Genomic DNA, 22,455 nt, shown 5'->3' on the forward strand with positions numbered 1-22,455 from the left:
TGAGCTACTCTGCTTTGATTAGTAGTTCTAATACCGAATCATCACAGACGGGTCTGTGAAGTCACTAGGAGCTGAGCTTTGCTTGTGTGTATATTCTACGTCAGTGTTGTCCAAACTTGGCCACTTTAAGATGAGTGGACTTCAACTCCCAGAATTCCCCAGCCAGCATGGCTGGCTGGGGAATTCTGGGAGTTGAAGTCCACTCATCTTAAAGTGGCCAGGTTTGGACAACACTGTTCTACGTAGTCGAACTTTGCCTTGCCTTAGTAAGTTTGCTTGCTGCTTTTTGCCCTTCCTAGCTTATTAAAAGTAGCCAGAGAGGATTAACCGAGGAGGGAACGGACACAGTTAGATGGGACTTTGGTTTCAATACCTCCCCTAAAGCCTTTCCTTCCGTCTTGAAATACTGGCGATTTTCAGCCAGTCTCCAATATCCCGTTCTCAACAAGGTCCTGGAGGCGTCAGTGTCCATGGAGGTGCCAACTTCTGTCCCGCTCCAAATTACAGTTTGCCAGCCCTGGGAGAACCACCAATTGGGTGTGGGTCCAGATCAGTCTCCATCTGATTTCTGCTCCTAGCCTTCCCCAGGTACGGCGGCCAAGGCGGAACACTGCGGGAGCTGAAGCGCGTGCAGCCCCTCACGCAACTCATTTCATCTGCCTTTAACCCGTGATCTCTTTGGGATAAGGCAGACCTCTCAGATCGGGGCTGCAACGCTCCAGGTGGCCGCTAGGGGGCGACGGGGAGCGAGGCAGAGAAAGGGCTCTCCGCTGCCACCTGGTGGCCCTGCTGACTTTGCAGCCGGGAGATGCTGTCTGCAGCAAACGCCAATCGGCGTCACCCGATCCCCCCCCCCCCCCCAGCAAGGTCAGCAGCCACGCACCGCGGCAGCACTCCCACGCCTTGGGACCCAGGGGCCGCCGGAGCCCCGGCTTCGTCCCCCCGACCGCCGGGCAGAAGCCGCGCCTCCCTGGTTGATTAGCCGGCCTGAGCGGAGGCTTCTCCCCGCTCCCGGGGCTTGTGGGCCTTGGGAAGGCTGCCAGCGCGCCCGACCGGACGGCGGGCGCAGGTGAGGACGGGCGGAGCACCTCCCGCAGCTCTTCGGAGCGTGAGTCCCGCGGTCCCTGCGCCAGCCGGGCCGGGCGTTGGAGGGGAGGGAGGGGAGGGGCGCGACCCCCCGCGCGGGCGGAACGGGCCGGCGCTGCCTGGGTCGGCGGCCGCCAGGGGGCAGCAGAAGGGCTGCCCCGGGGCGGGTGGGGCAGGAGCTGAGCGGAGAGAGCCGCAGCCCGGGCGTGGGGCGGGGAGGAGCGCTTGCCGCGCCGTGCCGTGCCGGAGCGCCGGTGCCGAGCATCCCCGCTGGAGGAAGGGCGGCTCCTCCCTCGCTTCGCCTGCGGAGGGGGTCGGTTCGAGCCCTCGTTTCCTTTCGCCCCCCCGCCGCGCGTGGGTTTCACCCGGACAGCGGCAGGCCGGGTGCGAATGGCGCGACCTTCCGCGCCCGATCTGTCGAGGCCGCGGAGCAAGGCGCACCGGCGCCCGGGACCCCCGTCCTTGGTTCGCGCGCGGGCGCCCTGCCGCGGGAGGGCGGGGTGCTGCCTGCCCTGCGCCCGGCGGAGGAGCCGCCGGAGGAAGCCTGCAGGCCGCCCATGTCCTTGCAGAGGCGCCCGCGCCGAGCGTCTTCTCCTTCCCCCCGAAAGGGCGCTCTCCCCCGTTGCAGGTTCAGGGGCAGCAGCTCGCGCGGGCAGCGCGTCACGGCTGTGCCGCCGCAAAAGTCGCGGGGGAAGGGGGGGCGGGCCAGCTGCTGAACAAAGGAAAAAATTGGGAAAAGCTCCCTGCCGGCCTTGAAAGCGCGAAGGGTCTCTGGCGCGCGGTCGGAGCGCGGCGCGGCGATACAATGTTGAAAGGGACGGGAGGCTTCCTGTAATCCTGGAAAGGGGAGCGCGCGTGGCTTCGGCCGCTTGGAGAAGCCAGAGGGGCAGGACCCTGAAAGGTGGCCTGGTTGCGCGGCCGTTCCCAAACCAGGGCTTGCAGAATCAGCCCCGGAGACCTGGTGCCGGCCCTCGCTTAGCGCTAAGCTGCAGTTACCGGGTGTGCGGGTCGCTCTTAGCCCCAAGCAAACAAGTCACGCTGCGGGTCGGTGTGACCGTTGAGTAGAACCCTATCATGTGCCGTTGGAGTGAGTGAAGGTGAGGTTTCTGGGTGGCTACAAGCTAGAAAAACCACCCTCGCAATTGCATAGCACTCTTCAGGTGGTGAAAAGGCTCTGCAAGCTGAAACTGGCACGGTTTACGTTTAATTTGCAAAAACAGCACTGGGCACAAAACGTGGCGGCGAGAGCAGTGCCGTTAATCATTGGCTCATGTAAAGCCAGTTGCATTCAGGGTTTATGACGTACAGCGGTCAAAGGTAGGCATTTCTGCCCGACAGCCACACATCGTCATAAAACAACCCCGGTTTGGCTTCTTTTATGAAGCTGACTGGGTCAGAAGCCGGTAGTAGTTTCTTCTTACAAAACTGTAATGCATCCAAGCCCCTGGAACACTTTCACAATAGCTTTTCTGCTTGTTCCTTGGATGCTAGTTAGTGGCATGACACAACCACCGCCACAAAGTGCTCTCGCTCTCATTGCCAGGGGAGGTGAAAGGAGACAAGCAGGCGGGCGGATTTCTCTCGTGCCTCCTTGGATTGCAAAAGACGCGTGCGCCTCGTCCTGGGATTTTGTTAGGAAGGCAGAGCGCGCCGAGAAGGGTATTAAATCAGTCTTTTGTGACCTGAATCCATTCTGGTCTTTACAGCCCAGATCAATCAATCAGGAGTTCTGGTTTATTCTGTTGTTTATTTACACCCTGTTGTTCTTTTCTGGAGAATACAGAAATCTAGTGTTTGACTTTCACTTAACCAGGCACGCTGCATGTCGATCGAATGGTTCAGAATCTCTTGTTTAATGCACCAATCTTAAATGAGTTAAAGTTCTGGTGTTTGAAAAGCCATGTAGGTTGGGATTTCTGTGAAGTTGTCTTGATTAAAGTTAAGCCTCTTGGTTGCTCAGAAGATGCCTGGTGACTCCAGGGCAACGGTATGAGAAAAAATAAATAAAATATGGCATGCCTGTTGTTTAATCCCCTGTTTTAACATGTTGAGAGCGGGCAGTGTAATAAAGAATCGGGCTTCAGTTCAAATCTTAATTTAGCAATAAACTCTTTCTGAGTCAGTCTATGGAATAATTAGTGACTGACTATAAATGATGACCAAGGCAAGCAAAATAGTATGTAGAAATGTTACAGATGTAAAAATGGTCATGTATATATGCACTATCCTGATAGATTTTTTATTTTATTCTGTAAGTTTTAAAATTTCATAACAATACATCTTGATTCACCTTTTGCCAATTTTGCATTATAATTTTCTAGTCTTGCTGCAGATTGTGTTCTAATTTCCACATATCCTGCAAGTTGACAGAAGTCTTCTTATCTTTTATAAAGCAAAAACAATCTTCCAGATCCTATAGAAGGATGGTTTGCGGTCCTGTTTCTTCAATGTATGAACTTTATCTTATACTCTTAAGTGGAGCTACTGGCCAAATTTTACAGTGCCACTTTTCAACTGATAAATAATCCAAGTATTTCCAGTGCTGAGCAATTAACAATTTAGTTGCCAACAGTAAAATGGAATGAGTTTCTCACTATATAACCCCATATTCTTTCCATCAGATTATATGTAGTAAACCTAATTTTGGTGACAGTTTAATTATTTGTTTAGTTATAACATTCAAATAGTCAAAAACTTTTTCCCAGTCACCTGATACTTTTTCACAGGTACTCCAAACATGACATAATGTTCTCTTCTGTGTTCAGCCCCTTCAACATTTTGATGAATAATTATGGAACATTTGTGCAATTCCCACATGGGTTAAATGCCATCAGTGCAAAATCTTCACATATAATTCCTGCGCAGAAATTCCACATGTTATCACAATGCTTTCAATGTATTATGATCCAGCAGTTTCCCCCAGATCACTCTCCCAAATTTCTTTCTCACTAGGGAAGGGTTTCCTATATTTGTTTATTTGTTTCCAAAAATATGTGGTGCGTGAGAAGAGGACTCTGTCCTATGGTAGAGCTCGTAAGATGCTTGAGACTTCGGAATTCACTTAACACACGTGCAAGTATGAAATCATTTGCATCAATTCAGGCTTCTTCAGTTTAGTATCATTGCTGTTTTTCCAACCCAGATTGCTAACTGGCATTCTTTCTTCAAGCTGGCAAAGACTGGAGCTCTTCCACTTGCAATAATACTGTGTATTTGGCCCTTGCCTACAGATTTATTTGCAAGTCAAAGAGTGCTGCTTTCCAGAGATAAATGCTCCATTTCATTCCAGGGCAACAGAGCCTTTGGTAATTGATCCTGGTGCAGCCAAATGCTTACTGCCAGAATTGCCTTTTTCATTTGCCTTGGGGTCACTGCCTTGGTGAATCAACCCATCTGCACCTTTTGGAGGGCCTGATTCATCCATGCAATTGAATTTATGGTTATTGAGTTTGAGCCATCCAAGAGAGATGATTTATGGATGGCTAATAGAGCAGCTTAATTTTTCTCGAAGTGGATGATGAACAGAAAGAAAAGCAAGGGAGGTGGGGTACACTGTCTCCCTTCCTGAGTAATGCACATCCGTTGGGTACAAAAATGGATTGAAACAAGGCAGGGCAAATATAGTCAGTCTTGGGTGGGACTACTCGAAGATCAGTGCAAGAAGATTTTCTGAGTGGAGCTGATCACTGGATAGTGAGCTGAGCAAAGAGGAGCTTGAAAAGTGGTCCTTATATTGTATGTTCCATCATTTATCTCTGAAGAATTTTCCCAGAACCTTTGCAAATTTCAGCAATGGTCAGAAGTATAATATCACAGACTATCTCTTGCTAAAATGTAAGATATCATAGGGGAAGAGCAGCATACTGGGAAAAAAGCCAGTTTAGACCTTTTCTTCCAGACTCACACTTCCAGGTTCACACAGGACAGCTCCTATGGGAGAAATTCCCTACTGTTTTCATAGCTCCCTAGGGACGTTGGGTCTTGGAAGTAGACTAGACACAATTTCCTTGTTCATTCCTTCTAGCCAGGGTTATATTGCGTGAGGGATCTTTTTCTTTTCCATCTTTTTCTCAGCCAAGAAAAAGTAGGGGTGCAAAACATTTTGCAAGCTTTCTGTCCTGCTGCCCTCCCAAGCCAGCTTCCTGGTGGCATGAAATGTTTTGGGTGGAGATGCTTGGAATAACACATGATACCCTGTTAGGCTTAGCCCTCAACGTGTTTCCAAACGCATTCAAGAAGGAAGGCAACAGGGTGGGGTAAACACATGCACGCACCAACATGTTAACTGACAACGGTAATGAAAGATGAGTAGAACTCCTTGGCTTACCTTCTCATCATTAGATGTGTTAGACTACAGATCCTATAATTCCCAGTTAGTATGGGAATTACAAAAATATGAAAGATGCCAGACTTGTCACCATAAGCAATTCCAATGAGACAATCCCAGTTTGAGATGTCAGTTCTTAAATATCTGTAGTAGAAGGAAAAAAACAAAACCAATCAGTATTGAAGTGTTCTTGTCTTGGCAAGAATCATTCTTATTTTTGTGTACATTTACCCTAAATGTTTGTATAACGTGTGTGTGTCACCTTAACTTTATCTGCAGTGGGAGATCCCCCTCTGCAAATCTGGTAATGCTGAGTTAATCAATTATTGATAAACACCGTTTATTGCTTGGTGATCCAGAGTCATAACACTTCAGCCTATTTTGAAAAACTGAAAGAATCATCATCTTCAAGAGCAAAAGAGCTTTGGGGATTCTTATTTAGTTGTTTTTGCTGTTTGACTTAAGAGATTAGAGAGAGAGAGACCCATCTTACAGTATTTTATAATAAATTGGGTGTGAAATATTTTATCTAGGAAGATTTGCCTGACATGAACCATGAAACGTTTAAACTCTCAGTGTTCTTGCAGTGGTCTACTGTTTTTAGTTATTGTTCTTCTGTGGTAACGTCTGACATAAAATGGCTCTAAATATTATTTTGCAGAGTACCATTAAAGGTTAGAAAGTTTATAAGATGGCTTGTACACTTGTAAAACAAGGTAAAAAGGAACGGTCAAGTCAGCAATAACTCCATAATAGGCTAGCAATATATGGGTATAAATCAGTTCTGGAGGAAAACAGAGGCAGAAGGAAAGGTCTGAGTCTACATCAACTGCATAGACTTGGCATGCTATAGTTTTTTGTGACAACAGCACAGAGAAGGCCCAAAGATTTTAAGAAAAATGCTTACATGTCAGCATGACCACGCCAGATTTGTAATATATCAGAAACATGGTATTCAGTTGATTTTCTTCATCTGTGCAATCTTCTAGTTCCTTAGGGTCACCAATTTAAACTTGAAACAAATATTTTTTGGCCAGTCAGAGAGAGGTGCACATTTCATTTTTAAGAGGTGCAACTTACATAAAGGGAGGGTTCAGTCATATTGTTTTTTACAGATTAATGTTCCTCCAACAATATTCTCTGTAGCAGGCAGATAATTGTGAAGTCATTAAGAGCTGAGAGCTGAGTTTTAGTTGAGTTAGTTGTTTCGGGATCCATGGAATATATTTTTGCCACGATGCTCTAAAGGAACCACCACCAGCAGCTTTTAAATTGTACTAAGAAACAAACCTTGTTTGTTTGCTCCTTGTCATTCCATTTTTCGAGAGGTCTGGTATGTCACTGTTAACTTCTCTCTCATGTCCATATTAGCAACAGAATGGAGTAGAATTAGAAGGTATCTTCATAATTACATCTTTGAACTGCGTTCCTTCTTCACAAAGTATTTGAAGAACTGCTTTCAGAACGGACTTAACTGAAAAATAATGATGTAAATAAGAAAAAAAATGTATTTGTTGTTTTTTAAAAAAGGTGATTTTTATCCACACTGCTTTAAAGCCATGGTATAATAGTCCCCAAATAAACATTAAACTATATGTGATTCAGTTGCAAAAGGCCATTCTAGGAAACCTAGAGCTTTTCCTTCATCAAATAAAATCAGGCTGAGAACTAATGCGGAGAAAGTTTTCAGCATCTGTTAAATTCAGCAGTATAGTCTTCATAAAAGATTTGCAATAATGCCAACATTCCTGCTAGAACGTTGCTAGTAAGAATAGCAGTTAAATCTTGAGTATATGCAGATGCATTTATGCCCAGGGTCACCACAATCAGTAAACAGTACACAAATGCACAGTTGTTTAAATCAGCCTCCCCCATCCCAAGCCATGTAGTTATCAGTGTTGCTGCCTAGGGATTATGGGAATTGGAGTCCCGCTGAGCTGGAAGGTGTGGATTGGGAAAGTTGATTTAAAGAAATAAAGCTCTCTAGAGGTGTGTTCAAACATTACGTAGTCCACCATTCTAAACATTGAAAGCCTCCAAACAGTTCAGCCAAAATCAGAAGAACGGTTTGTCTGACCATTAGCACTAGTATTAGTTTCTCTACATTGATGCGGAGTTGAGTTTTTAAGTACTCCTTGACAACACATGGCCAACTTTGGCTGACCTGGAAAATCTAAGAAGGGTTATATGTGGAGTGCTTGAAGGGAGACAAGAAGAGATTCCTGTGAAGTAGGTTGGGAAGCAAAAAGAAAAAGGAAATCTTAGAAGAAGGCAGCGCCAAAGCATTTCCATGCTGTTGCTAAGAGAACTACAAGGCCCATGAAGCCACCAGGTACTCCCTTTTTACCATGTGTGTTGATAACAATTCTGGCTTAGGAACTGAAAGACACCTTTTCTTAAATATTAGTGGCTAGTTTAAGTATAATATGATTTGGATATTTGGGTTTTTTTTAATGAGTCGCTAAAGGGTGCCCTGTCTTTCAACATCAAGTCTACTATCAACACTTTCTCTCCCTGCCTTAAATGCGATTGGTTTTCCTCTGAGTAATTCTAGTTAAAGAAATGCTTGTAACTTCTCAGCACTTAGTTATTTAAACTGCCAGTTTGCCAATGCTTGCTTGTTTGGGTTTTTTTGGTGAATAAGGATTGCTTTCAGATAATCCAGCAAGTGTGATTAGATTTGAACTTCTTCTTTGATGTCAAGAAACATATGTAATCAGGCAGGCTAGGAATTATTTTAATGGCCAACATTTGTCAGCCTAAGTGTGACAACTTCTTACACACCTGTGGATTGTGTGTGATTCAGATCACTCCTGATAGCCCCACACGCATACACACTATCCCTAGGGAAATGTGTCCTTTGAACAATTTTCTAATGATCTCCCCTATTTCAACACAAGATGTGTTCAGTAAGATTGTTTGGAGCAATTCACTTGAGAGAATGCCAAGCTTGTTCTGGCTGGCAACCAGCCTGTTCCTGCCCATGTTTTGTCTTAGAGGAGGGTGATTTCCATCGCCCTGTTTGCATGAGGCTTTTCATTCAGGACCTGCCCTCTGCTTGCCCAGATAGCTTTTGACTTCTCCTGAACTGGAAGGGCTTCAGATGTTCAAGCCTGTGCATTTAGCATCCATGTGAGTGCTGGTAAGTGTCTTCTCTTACTCCTGTAATATATTTGGAGTTAAAGCCAGCCTCAGAAGGCTGTCACAGTCTCCTCCAGTGTATTCTCTGTTGTTGCATGCTTGTTGTGTTTCATAATAAAGGAAAAAATGATTTGGTGGAGTTAACTCCCTCTTGCCCCAAACTGTATGAATGTTGCATGCTTCATTCATCAATAGGGTGCTTGGCTGAGTTTTAATACAGCTACTTAAAATGAATGTTGGCTGTTTGTCATGTAAAACACAAGGGCTTTATGAAATTGAATTAATTAAATACAAGTTTAAAAAAAGCAAAGCATTTCAGCCAAGCCAAAACCTTAACACTGCAGCAGCATATAATGCAATAGAACAGAGGCGATGGGATATGGTGTGTGGAGCTGTTGCTGCTTGTTTATTTTGCTTACTGTTAAGAAAAGGTGGGTTATAATTATAAATGCAGTACTTTAATTTGATGTAAGTGGTTCATATTTTATTTGGATTCCTTTATTCGCTTTGAGTCAAAGGGATAACAGCACAGGGATTCTCTGCCCTGCAAGCAAGTTAGGGAAATTATAGGGAGAGAAGTAATGCTACTTTTTGCAGGGCAAGTTGATTATAGCTAGAGTTTATGTTTTTGATGTAATGCACCTTCTGCTCTAGCGTGGTCTTAAGGCTTAAGGTGGGAAGGTTTAACACCTGCAGCAGCTGAATAGAAGATGCTCTGGAACATGGCTATAAAGATAGACTAAGCTGGTTTATCCAAGCTCAGCCTGTTGATTCCTATAATCTGGTAGATGGCAACACCTAGCCAACCTTGGCTGATCTCAAAAAAAGAAAAAAATGAAGCAAGGTTCAACCTAATAATACTTGGATGGAAGACTGCAAGGAATCTCTAGGCACCAGGCTAGACTGGGGAATCCAGAAAACATCTCAGAAAAAGGGTATAGCAAACTACTTTGATACTGGGTTCTTGGTGTTCTCTGTGCCTGCTTCTCTTCCTGCAGATGTTTCATTACCAGGTTAGGTGACATAAGCAGAAGCAAACTCAGAATACCAAGGACACAATAATTCAATCTTGGGCTACGTATGTTCTCCACTGTGGAACCTACTTTGGTGCTCTTGTCAAGAAAATTTCATGGACAGGTCACCAGCAATTGAGCTTGACTTTTCTCTTGTCGCTTCTTTTCTCCCATTTGCCAGTTCTGGAGACAGTATAAGACACGCTCACTGTGTTGAATGTGGTGGATGTCAAGACATCTTCCTCTTAGTTGTGTACTTGTGTGGCAGCTGTAAGACATTGGAAAGAGGGTTGGGGCTGGGGGCTGTGGCATCATTCTCTTTACAGATAGCATCTATGAACATTGATTGATCCATGCTTGGTGCTAATGTTGGTCAGAACGAAAGCAATTTTGCAGTGACAGTCTTTGTACTCCTATCACACATGCATGATTACACACTATTAAGAGATGAACAAATCTGTAAAAAAACTTGTTTAGTTTAAACACTCTCACAGATATTTGACATGGGAATATATGCTGTCAGAAAAACTGGGAAGGAAATGCTGGATGGTTCGGGGTTTTTAATTTTTTTAAGTACATGGTAGGCAGAAACTAAGATCTAAGCAAAGGACATAAAACTGAATTGTGAAGTAAGTAGATTAGATTCAAAGAATGCAGGAACTGAACATCCGGACAGCCCTAAATTGGAGGAGATTGGTTAAAACAGAATATTATTTGTATATTAACCAATTGTGAGCACACAATTTGAGCCATGGACTTCCTTAAAAAGGCATAGCTTCACAGATACTAGTTTGGCTAGAATGGCATTGTACAAACGATGGTAAGAGAAACAGGGTTGCTGGGAGTCAGGCAGCATATAACTTTAAAAAATCATTATTATCTTGTATTAAGTCATAAGCAGTAATAATGAGTTTGCTGGACTTAATCGTAGGTGACAAAACTAGGGTTGTAGTTAAAGTTTTTGTTCTTCCCAGGCTCATCCTTCGTTGACTTGCCAGTAGGCATCATCACTGGTGCCTCTGTTTCCTCCGTTTCATTTATGGGCTACCTCTTAAGAACCCAGTAGGCATGGGTTAGGTCTGGTTTAAAGTAGGGCTGTCATTTGCTGAGTCTTCATTTAGGTCTTGATGTTCCCCAGGATCCCAGTCATCACTGATGGGTAGCACTGGCTGGCAGTGAGTTCAGGTGGCTAATGAGTCCCCTATTGTAGGGGAGATGGGCGGGAGAGAAATCCAATAAATAAATAGAAAATAAATAAATAAATAAATAAATAAATAAATAAATAAAGTTTAGCATTGTTGGGCTTTCTTGCCGTCACTTCCTTAACGCTCTCAAGCACAAGCTCATGCAAGCAGGGCATTGAATCACATGTCTTCATCAGCATTATCTCCAGTGCGGTACTTTGCATGGAGTGCCACTCCGTGGGAACAGCGCGTAGGCTGTTACTGGCTGGGGATGATGAGTCTCCGTCCAGTACCTAGTATTTGGCAATGCTGATGTTGTGTGGATTTGGTTATGTTGTATATCATGGCTCCAAAATTGTCCCTTTCTTTAAAAATTCTATTCTGAAATCAGCTCTCTTTCGCCACCATCCTAGGATAAGAGGATTGCTATTGCTTTAAGCTATCTTTGTTTTTCTCCATGTGTGTATACATATAGATTAAGCCCATCAGCTCTGTGTGAGTGTGTACATGGAATCCACTATGTAAACATCCGAGATGACTCTTGCTTCCCAACTGGTGGTTCGCAACATTGTGCAACAAGTCTTGCTTTGGAAGATTACCCCAAGAAGACCTTGACAGCTTCCAAGCTCTAGCTTGAAACAACTTCTGACTCAGTTCCCCCTCTAGAAACTATGTTGCTGGAGAGGAGAGTTTACTTTGTTGGAAACCAGAAGGAGGATTTCTCACAAAAGTGATTACTTTCAACAGCAGTTCTGATTCAGAAGCCCTGTCTTAAGGAGATGCCTTGAATGTGCTTCTTCCGTGCTTGGGATCACTTGAGGGTTCTCTACACTACCACTAATAGGGCAGAATGGATGGTAGAATGCCCCAAGCAATGGTGGCCATCCATCCTGGATGAAATTCCATTCCCTGCTAGAGTCAGATGTGTTACTGAAAGTCCAGCTGCCTTTCTGATTTACAATCCTTCCTGTTTACTCTAGTGTATGTCCATTTGGTAAATTCTTCCTGGCCAGGAGTCAATTACCCATATTCTGGTAACTCCAGAACATTACTTGCAATGTATTAGAAATGCAGGGGCTTGGACATGTGTGAGCACTAGCTTGAGTAATTTGGCAGCCAGGACCAGTAGCCATTTCTTCTTCTGAAAATGTTTTCAGTTTTTGCAGCCAAGCAAGGAGGAATTATTTGACTATCAAGTGAATAATACTGTTGTTGAGAAAACATCATGGACATGTCTCTGTAGTCACTAGGAGCTGAGCTTGACTCAGCAGAAACTTACCTTACCTTACCATTGCACTATTGTTCTTGATGAAATTAGATCATTTTCTTCCTTTTTCATTTTAAATCTTTTGAGTTGCTGTTGTAATTAGTCTTTCCTTAATTTTTTAGAGATGTCTTTACCCATTGATCCAGGGTACTTCTCTGTAGCAATGTGGACCCTTGGACTTGGAGCCATCGGGGCTGCTGTGACGGGGATAATCCTTGCCAATACGGATTTGTTTCTCCCTAAAGCAGAAAAGGCCTCGCTGGACTTTCTAGAGACAATTGATTTGAAGACTCTGGGACGAGGTAAGACTTAGGGGAGCTCATAATTGCAAACTATAGAAATGCATGGGGGAGACCAGTCTAGTTTTTCTGATGTGGGTAAAGAGCTAATAGAAAACCTGAGATCTTATTCTACTAGAGGGATTTAGAGCTTTGGAACACTCCTCACTTGGAAAGCTGACTAGCATTTCATTTCATTTCATTTCATTTCATTTATGGATGAGATTTATTTCTCAGAAAAAGCATTTCCTTTCTGCTCAGAAGGTCATTCTTCCTTATACTGTTGAGATCCAGTTGTGGCTGTGTACTTTGGGAACTCAGAAGGTGGGGCTCAGTTTGGAGAATACGTGAATTCATGGACCTTTAGAATTCAGATGTTCTTCCAAAACTCTCTTAAGGAAGAGAGTACATGTAAAAGTAGTAAATGGAGCTAAAATAGCACAGACCTTCTTCAACTTGGTACTCTTCAACATATTGGATTACAACTACCATAATTCCTGGATAGCATGGCTGTGCTAGAAGGCATCGAACTGGCCTGATAGATGGTAATAGAATTAATTGTCTCCAGATCATATCTTAAAGATTTAGGATACCCTAAATTCTAGGCAGAGTTGGACCTGGTAGAACTTGCATGGGAGACTCTTGAAAATCCCAGAGATATAGGCTACACTGGGAAGTTGAGAAAACATCCACACAGAAGGCAGTATCAAATCACTTCCATATTGTTGCTAAAAAACCAATGTGAACTTGTCCGTGAAGTCACCAGGATGTGAGCACAACTTAAAGGAGTTGTTACTTAACTTATCTATGCTTCCCTTTATACCAAGGAGAACAAAGAACATTTAAAGCCAAGGAGCTGTGGAAGACAAATGGTGCTGTCGTCATGGCGGTGAGGCGGCCTGGGTGATTTTTGTGCAGAGAGGTAATGTATATTCTCCAGTAGAACAGATTGTAGGAATCAGTTGGAGCAGGTTGTCCTGTTAACTGCCCGTCAGTTATTGTCTTGGACAGAAACCCCAGCTTAGGTATTTGGTGTGCTGCATCTGTTTTCTGAATGCTAATGTACCAACAAGACCCACAAATACACAGTACAGATCACTTATTTTGTTGTAACGATATAGCAAAACTGATGCTATGATCTCATGCTCTGCGCAGGGGATACTTATAATAAGATCACTAATAATGTAAGCTCATAATACAAGAGAAGATAATCCTCCAGTTAGGGTCCCCAAACTAGGGGAGACAGTTCTAAGTTTCAAAGGCGTGCTTACATATCCAAGAGTAGCCCACACAAAATATGTCTCCCCAGCAGCCATTGTCCACAGAACATAAGTCAACCAGGGCCATTCTGAGTTGGAGCTCCTTCCCCTCTATCACATGTGATCATGCCATGGCAGGGCTTGTGACTGACCTAGAAATAATAGTGACTATGATTTGCATTCAACATACCCAAGAACAGAAACTCCAGTTTCTGATGAACAGAACCTGTTAATCAGAGAAGACGCTAGTAGGTCCCTCCTTTCCTTCCTGGTAAGTGCCAGCAGTTGAGAAGAAAGAGAAACATAGAAACATGTTTCTGTTCTAAAGACAAGTTAGTAGAAATGCTTAATAAAGAATGAAAGAGGATGTAAGAGATGTTGAATAAAATATCTCATTGGCTTTCAGTAGAGCTGTGAAATTCTCACGTGCATTGGACCATGATGTTAGATGGGCCAGTTTTGTTGCAAGAGTGTTTGCTATACCCAGCCTCAGCTAAGTGTCGATTTGGTTTAGTTACCTGAGTTCTGTAGTGTATTTATCTTTCTGTTGAGGTGCTCCACCCATAGTCACAAATTGTAAGTGACTGAATGAACGAATACACCTCGAATTGGATAAAATATAGCCTAGCTTGCATACTTTTGATAAAACCCATGAAGATGTAAACATTCAAGTCTTATGGATGAGTGGAAAACAGAAGGAAACTGGAAAGAATGACATGTCTTCAAGTGGGCACAACTTGAATCTCTTTGGACCATGAGCCTTCTCATTACCACAGCCTGTGCATAACCTGTAAACATTTACTCCAATGCCTGTGCCAAGTTCTTGGACTCCCCATCCCACCCCACCTGCACAGAAAGCAAGGTTCTTTCAGAGTTTGTTTGCTAAGACTTATTGAAAGAGGATGGAATAAGGTTACAGAAGTCTCAGCAACTCACCTGATCTCCTAGTGTTTAAGGTGGACACTTTCTCAGTCTCTTATTCATAACTCTTCTGTGAATTGTTGAGAACATTGTTCTCTTAACTGAGAATGGAGGAATGTTCAGTTGGTTAGAACGTGGATCTTTCTCTGGTTTCAAGCATACCATTACACCCTGTGTACCTTCACTGTCAATCCTTTGGGCAGCAAACCAAAAGGAGCAAAGAAAAACAAAGCTTTTAAAGATCTCTAAATCTACATTAAAAAAAAACACAACTGGGAGGAATGGAGAAAATGACATACAGTAAGTAAACTGACAAAGAACAAAAGGTTATAATCTTCTTTAGGAGCAAAAGGTAGAGAACAGGGAATTGAAAACATGAAAGCAAAAAGAAGAGCCCTCAGCCTAGCAGAGAGAGCAGGTTATTAAGCTGGAAATAGGAGGCAGAGTACACAGCAGGGTTACTGGACTGAACTGGGTTAGCAGGAGTTACTGGTACAGATTTATAAAGAGAGGCACAGTCATGGTCATCAAAAAGTGGAGTGTTAATCTGGTTCCTAAGGCCAGGAATTTCTAGCCTAAGGTGATGGGATTTACAAACCTGTTCCTTCACAAAGGAAGTAAATGATGCAGCCCAAGAGTAGCATCCTATGTTGGGGTGTTATCCTTTCATATTTTAAGTGGGCTTCTGTTTGCTATTTTTGTCTTTGTTTTCCTAAATATTTTTCTCCACCTAGAAAAATAGCCCATCAGATGTACAGTAAGCCAGAAGCCTTATTCCTGCAATTTGCTTTTCCTATGCTGGGGGGAAGGTTTAAAATCTTGTTTATGTGTTTAAGAGCATGCATTCCTAGGAGCAGCCTGAAATAGTTTACCCCAAATACAAATGCTTGATCTTAGAACTAAGTCAAGACAAGCTTAGACCAGTTCTTCAGGAATTCTTCCTTACTTGCAAGTTGCATGCTTAGTGTCTCCCAGGATCTGCAAGTAGTTATGGGAGATGTTTGGGCAGCTAAAAGAAAATCAGTTTATGGTTTGTTAGCTTCTGCTTAGGTATACAAAGTAAAATCCCTTTTGAGTCGTGCTCAACTTTTTGTGAATTCATGGACATTGCCTTCTTCCAAGATTTTTTTTTTAAAATCAGCCTACAGCCCTTGGAGTTTTGTGGTGGTCTTTCATCCAAGCATTAACCCAGTTTAGCTTCCAAGTCCAGTTTAGAACAGCCAGATGCTCCTACCTGATGAAAGTAGCCTTGCACAAAAGTTGTTGTAGCACCATAGGCGTAATCCTATAGTGGCCATTCCAGTTTGGTGCAATTCATTGGATTTCAGCCAGAATCATTTGCCAAGCCTAGCATTGGGTTGGGGAAACCTGTTGCTCGATAAAGGTGGGCTGACGTTTGGCCTCCACATCTTAGCCTGTATTAATGAGGTCTCCACTCTATTGAGTGTTTCGTACCACTTTCAGAGAAGTAAATCAGAAGCCTCCAAGGTGGGCTTTTGAGTCTACTCAATGCCTGAGAGGAGCAGAAGAGAGACTCGTGGTGATCTTTATCCCTTCAAAAGTCAATCTGGCATGGGTTTGAAATGGAAAAGGTTTAATACTGTATCACTGGAGGGGATTGATTAAAAAAAAGCTACAGTTGGGTAGCTAGTTGGTCAAAGGATGAGGAATTTGGGCATGATATAGAAAGTTTAGGGTAGTACAGACAAAGCTTAAAAAGGGGAGCTAAACGTGTCATAACCCGGCTCCCCCCAAACCAATATTCCTTCAGAGAAGAAGAAGAAGAAATTCAATTGAAGGTGCAAACATTCTCACACTCCAAATCTCCTTCAGTTCAGAAAAATCTGTGACAAGTTGGAATGTTTGACTTGATTCAGATATCCCTAAAGCAGGATGAGGCAGCAATTTCCTGTGGGAAGGCCCTCGACCCATAGGAAAAATGACTGGCTCTGAACGCTATCTGCCTCTACTCTGATGTCATCTCACAGGCTGCAGCCTGACACCATTCTGAAGGCATCCCCTTCTTTGTTGCAACTTTGAAGGTATTCCTTATTCCTAGGTGAACTGGACTAAGGTTTTTCCTGCTTGTCACCAAAATTCAAATAGATTAGATGGTTCTCAAAGGGGGTGGTTGGACAATTTTGTGAAAAAAAAGTGACTAGTAGTCATTCCACATCATTGTTAGTGCTGAATATGCTTTAAAAGCTGTTGTGGAACTTCTAGACTAGAAATGCAAATCACTTCTGTATTACTCCCCTTGCAGTCACCAGGAAATAAGTTTGATTTCAGGGAGATTTGATTCTGTTTTGCATTTATTTCCTATCCATTTTTCTTCCAAAATCAAAACTCTACTAGGAAGCTTTACAGATACAGTCTTGCTTCTCTTCAAACCGATGAATCATTGGACCTCCCTCCCTCTGATTATTGGAATCGTGAAAATGCATCATATACTCATTGTATAATAATAATTGTAGCACATTACTGTCATAAGATTTTGCATAACCAACCATTTTAATATATCTGTTACAGGCAACTCCTCACGCTAAATAGGGTTGGACGAAGGTTGACTCAACTTGTCCTTTCATTTTTAGGAGGCCACTGAGCTGTCCTCTCTGAGACCCCAGCTTGACCAGCTGGGGGTCCCACTTTATGCTGTTGTGAAAGAGAATGTTGGGATGGAGGTGGAAGATTTTCAACCATATTTCAAGGGAGAAATATTTCTGGATGAAAAGGTAGATGGGATTTTTGACCCGAGTTAAGGATGATTAGATTACCCATTGGTGTTTCTGCCTTGGAAGCATAAAATTATTCTTGCTTGAATTGTTTGGGGAGACAGGTTAAAACCTGCAGTGTTCAAACGGTTCATTTGTTCATCTTGCAGATGCTGCTATTATGGAATAAGGATCCTGTGTGCTTGGCAAAGGCCCCACAGTAGTTTGAACTTCAGAGATTAAGTCTAACTTTGAGCTTGTGCAGTTCTGCTTGACAATATCCAGTCCTTATAGATGGCCTTTTTTTAATCCACGTCAGCATTCTGGCCCACATTTGCATTACAAGTTTGTTTAAAGTACTGCAGATGCCAAAATGCCCAGAATGGAAACAATCCTTTCTCCTGATTCAGAGGCCACCTCTCTTACCAGTCGCCGTGGGTGAGCCTGAATTTGCAAGCTTGGGATCCTTCCTTCCTTCCTTCCTTCCTTCCTTCCTTCCTTCCTTCCTTCCTTCCTTCCTTCCTTCCTTCCTTCCTTCCTTCCTTCCTTCCTTCCTTCCTTCCTTCCTTCCTCCCTCCCTCCCTCCCTCCCTCCCTCCCTCCCTCCCTCCCTTCTTTCATGTGTCACTCACTCCCCTAACACCTGTGGGCAGCTTAGAGAATAATACATATATAGAATCTAGAATAGTAATATTAAAACACTTGAGAAAACCAACATGCTTTGAGCTCTCTCTACAAGAGAGGCAGATTGCTTGTTGATGTTAATTTAAACTGTAGAAAGTGTCCTGTCTGGGATGTAAGAATGCAAAACAGACATTCCAGGAATAAGATGGATCTTCCATGCCTGTGGTTTCCTATTAAGTCTCACGGCATGGAATGTGGATCCCGTTAGATGAACTTCTATGGATTTTGCTATAATAAAGGTTTGTAAAGGGAATCTGCTGGCATGGAAATTAGCTTCACCGAGCTGCTCTTTAAGAGGTTAATTGGATTTGGCCATTGTGTCATTAGTGGACATAGACAGAGCACTCTTTGCCTTTGAAGTGTTGACTTGCTCATGGAGGATTCCCAGTATGCACAGCTAGATCAACAAAAAAGACTAGAGCAGCTGTTCACCCCACCTGCCCTTTTTATCCTTTCTAGAATTTGGGGTGTGTTCCCCATTGAGTCTTCCTGTCTTCTCAAAAGTTGAAAGAATGACATTAATAAACGGGGAAGTAATAGAAAGTTGCAGTGCTGATAATGGGAGGGGTGATCGGTACACATTGCAGATACGTCTGGAGGAGAAAGAAGCTTTTATAGAGAGCAGGAGTCTGCATTTCTGGGTTTGTAACAAGACAAAGTGGACGTGCTGATTCTTCTATGTTCAGTTGTGCTCCTATGGCCATGTTTATTTACTTTATCTACTTTATTACTATAGGAAACTTAATAATGGCAAAGCCCCAAATATGAATATTTTAATTACCCAGATTCTGGGTGAAGGAGATGGTTGGGTTCTTCTCCAAGTTGTATTTCTAGAAGACCAGGCCATCGATTAGCAGTGAACAATGAGGAGGTAGACGTAGTTCATGGCACGTCCTTACATTCTGCTAGTGGAGGTGAACCACCGCTACAAGTAATGCATAGGTCAAACTGCAGATAGGATGGTGGCTAAGAGGCTTAAAAGAAAGATGGGTGAGGCTGTAATAGGTGAAGATCTGCACTTAGCTGGATTATAGTTCTGACCTAGATGTGGGAGAAGAAATTAGAATTCTGTAGCCTCAGAATTCAAATTCTGGGTCAAGGTGAACTGGATTTGTCTCCCTGTAACCCAGGCAGTTTGGACCCCCCCCCCCAGGTGTTTAAAGAGACCCCCCAAAGGATTCATCCGTTATAACAGGATGACTGGAAAAGGAAATTCCCCTTTTTAACTAGGTAAAAAAGTGAAGTCTCCTGGTGAACACATGAACCCACCTATATTCTTTCTGAGCCATACCATGCACCACTTTCCAATCTAGTCTAGAGTCTCAGGGCATCTGGGCGGTGTCTCATTTAAAAACTGATCAGATTTGATCCTGTTTGTTCAAGATCAGCAACTGTTGGCTAAATGTGGTCACTTGCAGTAGGTATTCTCTAAGAAGATTCCCTCTCTCTGTGTGCAGCTGATTTTTTTCTAATCCCGTGTTACAGAAACAGTTCTATGGTCCTCTGAAAAGAAAGATGTTGTTCGTGGCCCTTTTCCGCTGCAATGTCTGGAGGAATTTCTGGCGCGCTTGGAGGAGCGGGTTCACCGGAAACATGGACGGAGAAGGCATTATCCTGGGAGGGGTTTTTGTGATCGGCCCAGGGAAACAGGTAGAGAGTGTAGAAATGTGGCTGTGAATGTATATGTTCTGTGCTCTGGGAAACGAGCTTGTCTGCAGCTTTCAGCCCACAAAAAGACCTTGGCAATCAGCTTTCTATTCCAGGTTGGGATAGTGCTGAGTAAATCACAGAGGAATGTGTGTGTGTCTGTGTGTCTGTGTGTTTCCACTTCTTTTAGATGTTAGTTTTAATTACAGTTGGTGGTGTAAATCCTGTCTCTCGTGTGGCAGAATGTTACAAATGAGGAACTTATGAAACCAGATTCCTGCTTAATTTGTAAAACCCAACATGGAGGGCCAGATGTTGTTGTTGATGATGATGATTTTGAGTTTGAAAATCTTGTCTTTGGTATAAAGTTCTGTCTAAGCACAGAAAGGGATAGCTAAGCAAATTGTGGAAATGTTAACCGTGATCTGAGTGTCGTTTTTGGGGAAAAATGCGCTCCTGAGCTCTGTTTCTTTTTTAGGGAGTTTTCTTGGAGCATCGTGAGAAAGAATTTGGAGACAAAGTTAGCCTTGATGCTGTCCTTGATGCCGTTAAGAAGATCAGAGCGCAACCTTCAGACCATGGAGAATAAAGCACACTTTCTTTTTTGTTGCAAATGCTAATGTTGCCATGCAAACATGGGTTGTATCTCTGCCAAGTTCTAAATTTCTCCCAAATATGTAAAATCCTACTCCTAGTAGCTGTTTCTGTTGTCTGTTCTTCAGATATCACTGATTTCTTCTGTCTTTGTTGTACTGGATTAATGAAAGGCCAGGTCTAAAATTTTGAGATCTGACCAAGATGCCTTCCAGTTGGAGCAAAACATTCAGATATCAGGGGATCTGCATGGGGACTTGATGATGGAAAACTAATAAATATTCTTTAAAAGGTTTAAGTGATGGTGGTTTTTGTAATGATTTGAAAGCCCAGTTTGCTAACCTGTCACTTTCCATTTCTCCAATGCCATCTAGTTTAGCTGGATAATTTCAGCCCCGAAGGTCAAACTAGACATCTTAGAAACTGTAACTAGGCATCATCCTGGAGATCCTCTCAGACTTTCCTGCATTTTTGATAGTAACTACATATGGGTATATTCTGTTGGGCCAACTCCTGCACCCAGCAGAACTAAAGTAGGAATGTCCATGTGATGTAGCAATTAAGGTGTTGAATTGTGAGTGGGAAGTCTACCGTTGGCTATGGAAGGTCACTGGGTAACTTCAGGCCACCCTATCTCTCGGCGTTCTTGTTGTGGTGATAAAGATGGAGGGGGAAGCTCTGTGTAGTCTCTCTGGAGGAAACAAATCCAACAATCAAAATGAGTCAGTGAATCTTTCATACTGTGCTATTTGCTCCAATCAAAATAATTCCTAAAGCTGTTGTGTATTCGGTGAACAGGGCAAAAAAAAAGGGGGGGGGAATGTATTGATATCTATGTTTGCTACCAAAGCATTAAAAAAAAAAAGGAAAACAGATTATCTGCTTTACATCTGGATTTGTGATTCTGCATTCTGCTTTTATTGAAAAGCAATTTTTGCAAAGCATTTTAGCGGAAAATGGAGAAGTTTCCATTCTGGACTGGCAGATGCCAGCGTAGAATGGGAATAAATTTTAAATTTTCTCTCCTGAAGCCATTAGCAAATTTACATTTTTACACACACTCATGCACACAGTCTATTTGTACCAATGGGATAATTTATTTTGCAGTGGAGAAGGGACATATCCTTTTACATTTCAGTAATCCTGATTTAAATGAAATTAATCTTTAACATTAAAATAAAAATGAATAACGCTGAACAACATTGTAAGCAATGTATTTAATAATATGTGTTTATTAGAGTCTCTTCAGCCCAAGCCTATGTTTACACAAGTTTGACCAACTTATTTACAAACATTTTTAAAAAGTTGTACTCTACAAAACTAACCAAAGCGTATACACAAACAACTGTTAAATGAAATTTTGTAGCTTTCGGTCACTGCGAAGAAGTCATGGAAATCCTAAGGAATCTATGCCACAACCTATGAATTATTGGAAAATGTTACTCCAACATGCTTCTGCAATAACACCACTTAAAAACCTCTATCTAGTTTCCAATCATTCCATTGGTTTTTCGCACACTGTGGACTTTTGTCTTCCATGATGGTTAATAGATTTGCTTAGACCATCAAAAGATTTCGAGGCTTTCAAATTCTCCAGAGCTTCCATTACTGAGTGGAGAAGACATGCAAACGGCCACGTTTCAGCTGTGTGACTCGTGGTTCAGAAGAGGAAGATTCTAGACTGAGATTATTTGTTACTGCAGGTGTTAACTGCTATTAGATTGGGTCTACTATTTGGGAGAAAGAAAAGACTTGATCTGCAGAGCTGCTACGAATCCAGGCTTGCCATGTGTAGTTCTTGCTAAAAATACCAGCTGGGAAATCCCCAGTTAAAATCATTCCTTCAGGCAGGTCCCTTCCCTGTTTACTACAATGACTAACCTGCAGGTTGTGAACTGGATTACATGGGTAGTAATCGTATCTACACTGATCTGGCAGTTCCTAAGGAAAATCTCTGAGTCAGCTCAGTTCCCAGTGACTTCTTGGTTATGCACATGGGCTTTTCAAGGCAGTAATACAGAAGAATTAGTCATGGTCTTTTTCCAGAATAATTCTGCAATCCAGCCTAGCTTACAGCACTGGTACTTGCGCGCATGTGTGTGTGTGTTCTCCCATCCAAACAGCAACCAGGGCAAACTCTGCTTAGTTTTTTAGATCCACCAACTTCAGCCAGGTTGCTGTTGCCTGCTATGGAAGGTTCCCTTGAGTTTGGCCCCTGGTAGCCACACGGACACATGGCTACCATGCAGTCATTTCCTGGTGCACGCCCATCCAAAGACTAATTAGCTCCAACCCTGCTTAACATCTGAGCCCTGCCAAGATGAGTTAGGTGCTGCCCCCTAGC

At 43.0% G+C, this 22,455-nt stretch overlaps 1 protein-coding gene across 5 annotated transcripts; it reads left to right on the forward strand.

Moving 5' to 3' along the window:
* The first annotated feature begins 839 nt into the window (after positions 1-839).
* On the forward strand, positions 840-21,249 carry PRXL2A (peroxiredoxin like 2A). 5 transcript variants are annotated; one of them, XM_088129360.1, is made up of 6 exons: positions 840-1,108; positions 12,141-12,320; positions 13,124-13,218; positions 17,068-17,208; positions 19,356-19,520; positions 19,996-21,240. In XM_088129360.1, exons 2-6 carry the CDS (start codon positions 12,143-12,145, stop codon positions 20,104-20,106), a joined length of 690 nt encoding a protein of 229 aa, XP_087985486.1. In that variant the 5' UTR covers positions 840-1,108; positions 12,141-12,142; the 3' UTR covers positions 20,107-21,240. The 5 variants fall into 5 exon arrangements, with proteins under 5 accessions (XP_087985486.1, XP_087985473.1, XP_087985479.1 ...); XM_088129347.1 differs by having other exon boundaries at positions 840-1,069; positions 19,996-21,239; XM_088129353.1 differs by lacking the exon at positions 840-1,108 and adding an exon at positions 1,263-1,399.
* The last annotated feature ends 1,206 nt before the right edge of the window (positions 21,250-22,455 follow it).

This window comes from Python bivittatus, unplaced genomic scaffold (assembly GCF_059951505.1).
Source record: "Python bivittatus isolate LINGU-HERP-01145 unplaced genomic scaffold, Pbiv_v1 ctg000050_np1212, whole genome shotgun sequence".
Lineage (NCBI taxonomy): Eukaryota > Metazoa > Chordata > Lepidosauria > Squamata > Pythonidae > Python > Python bivittatus.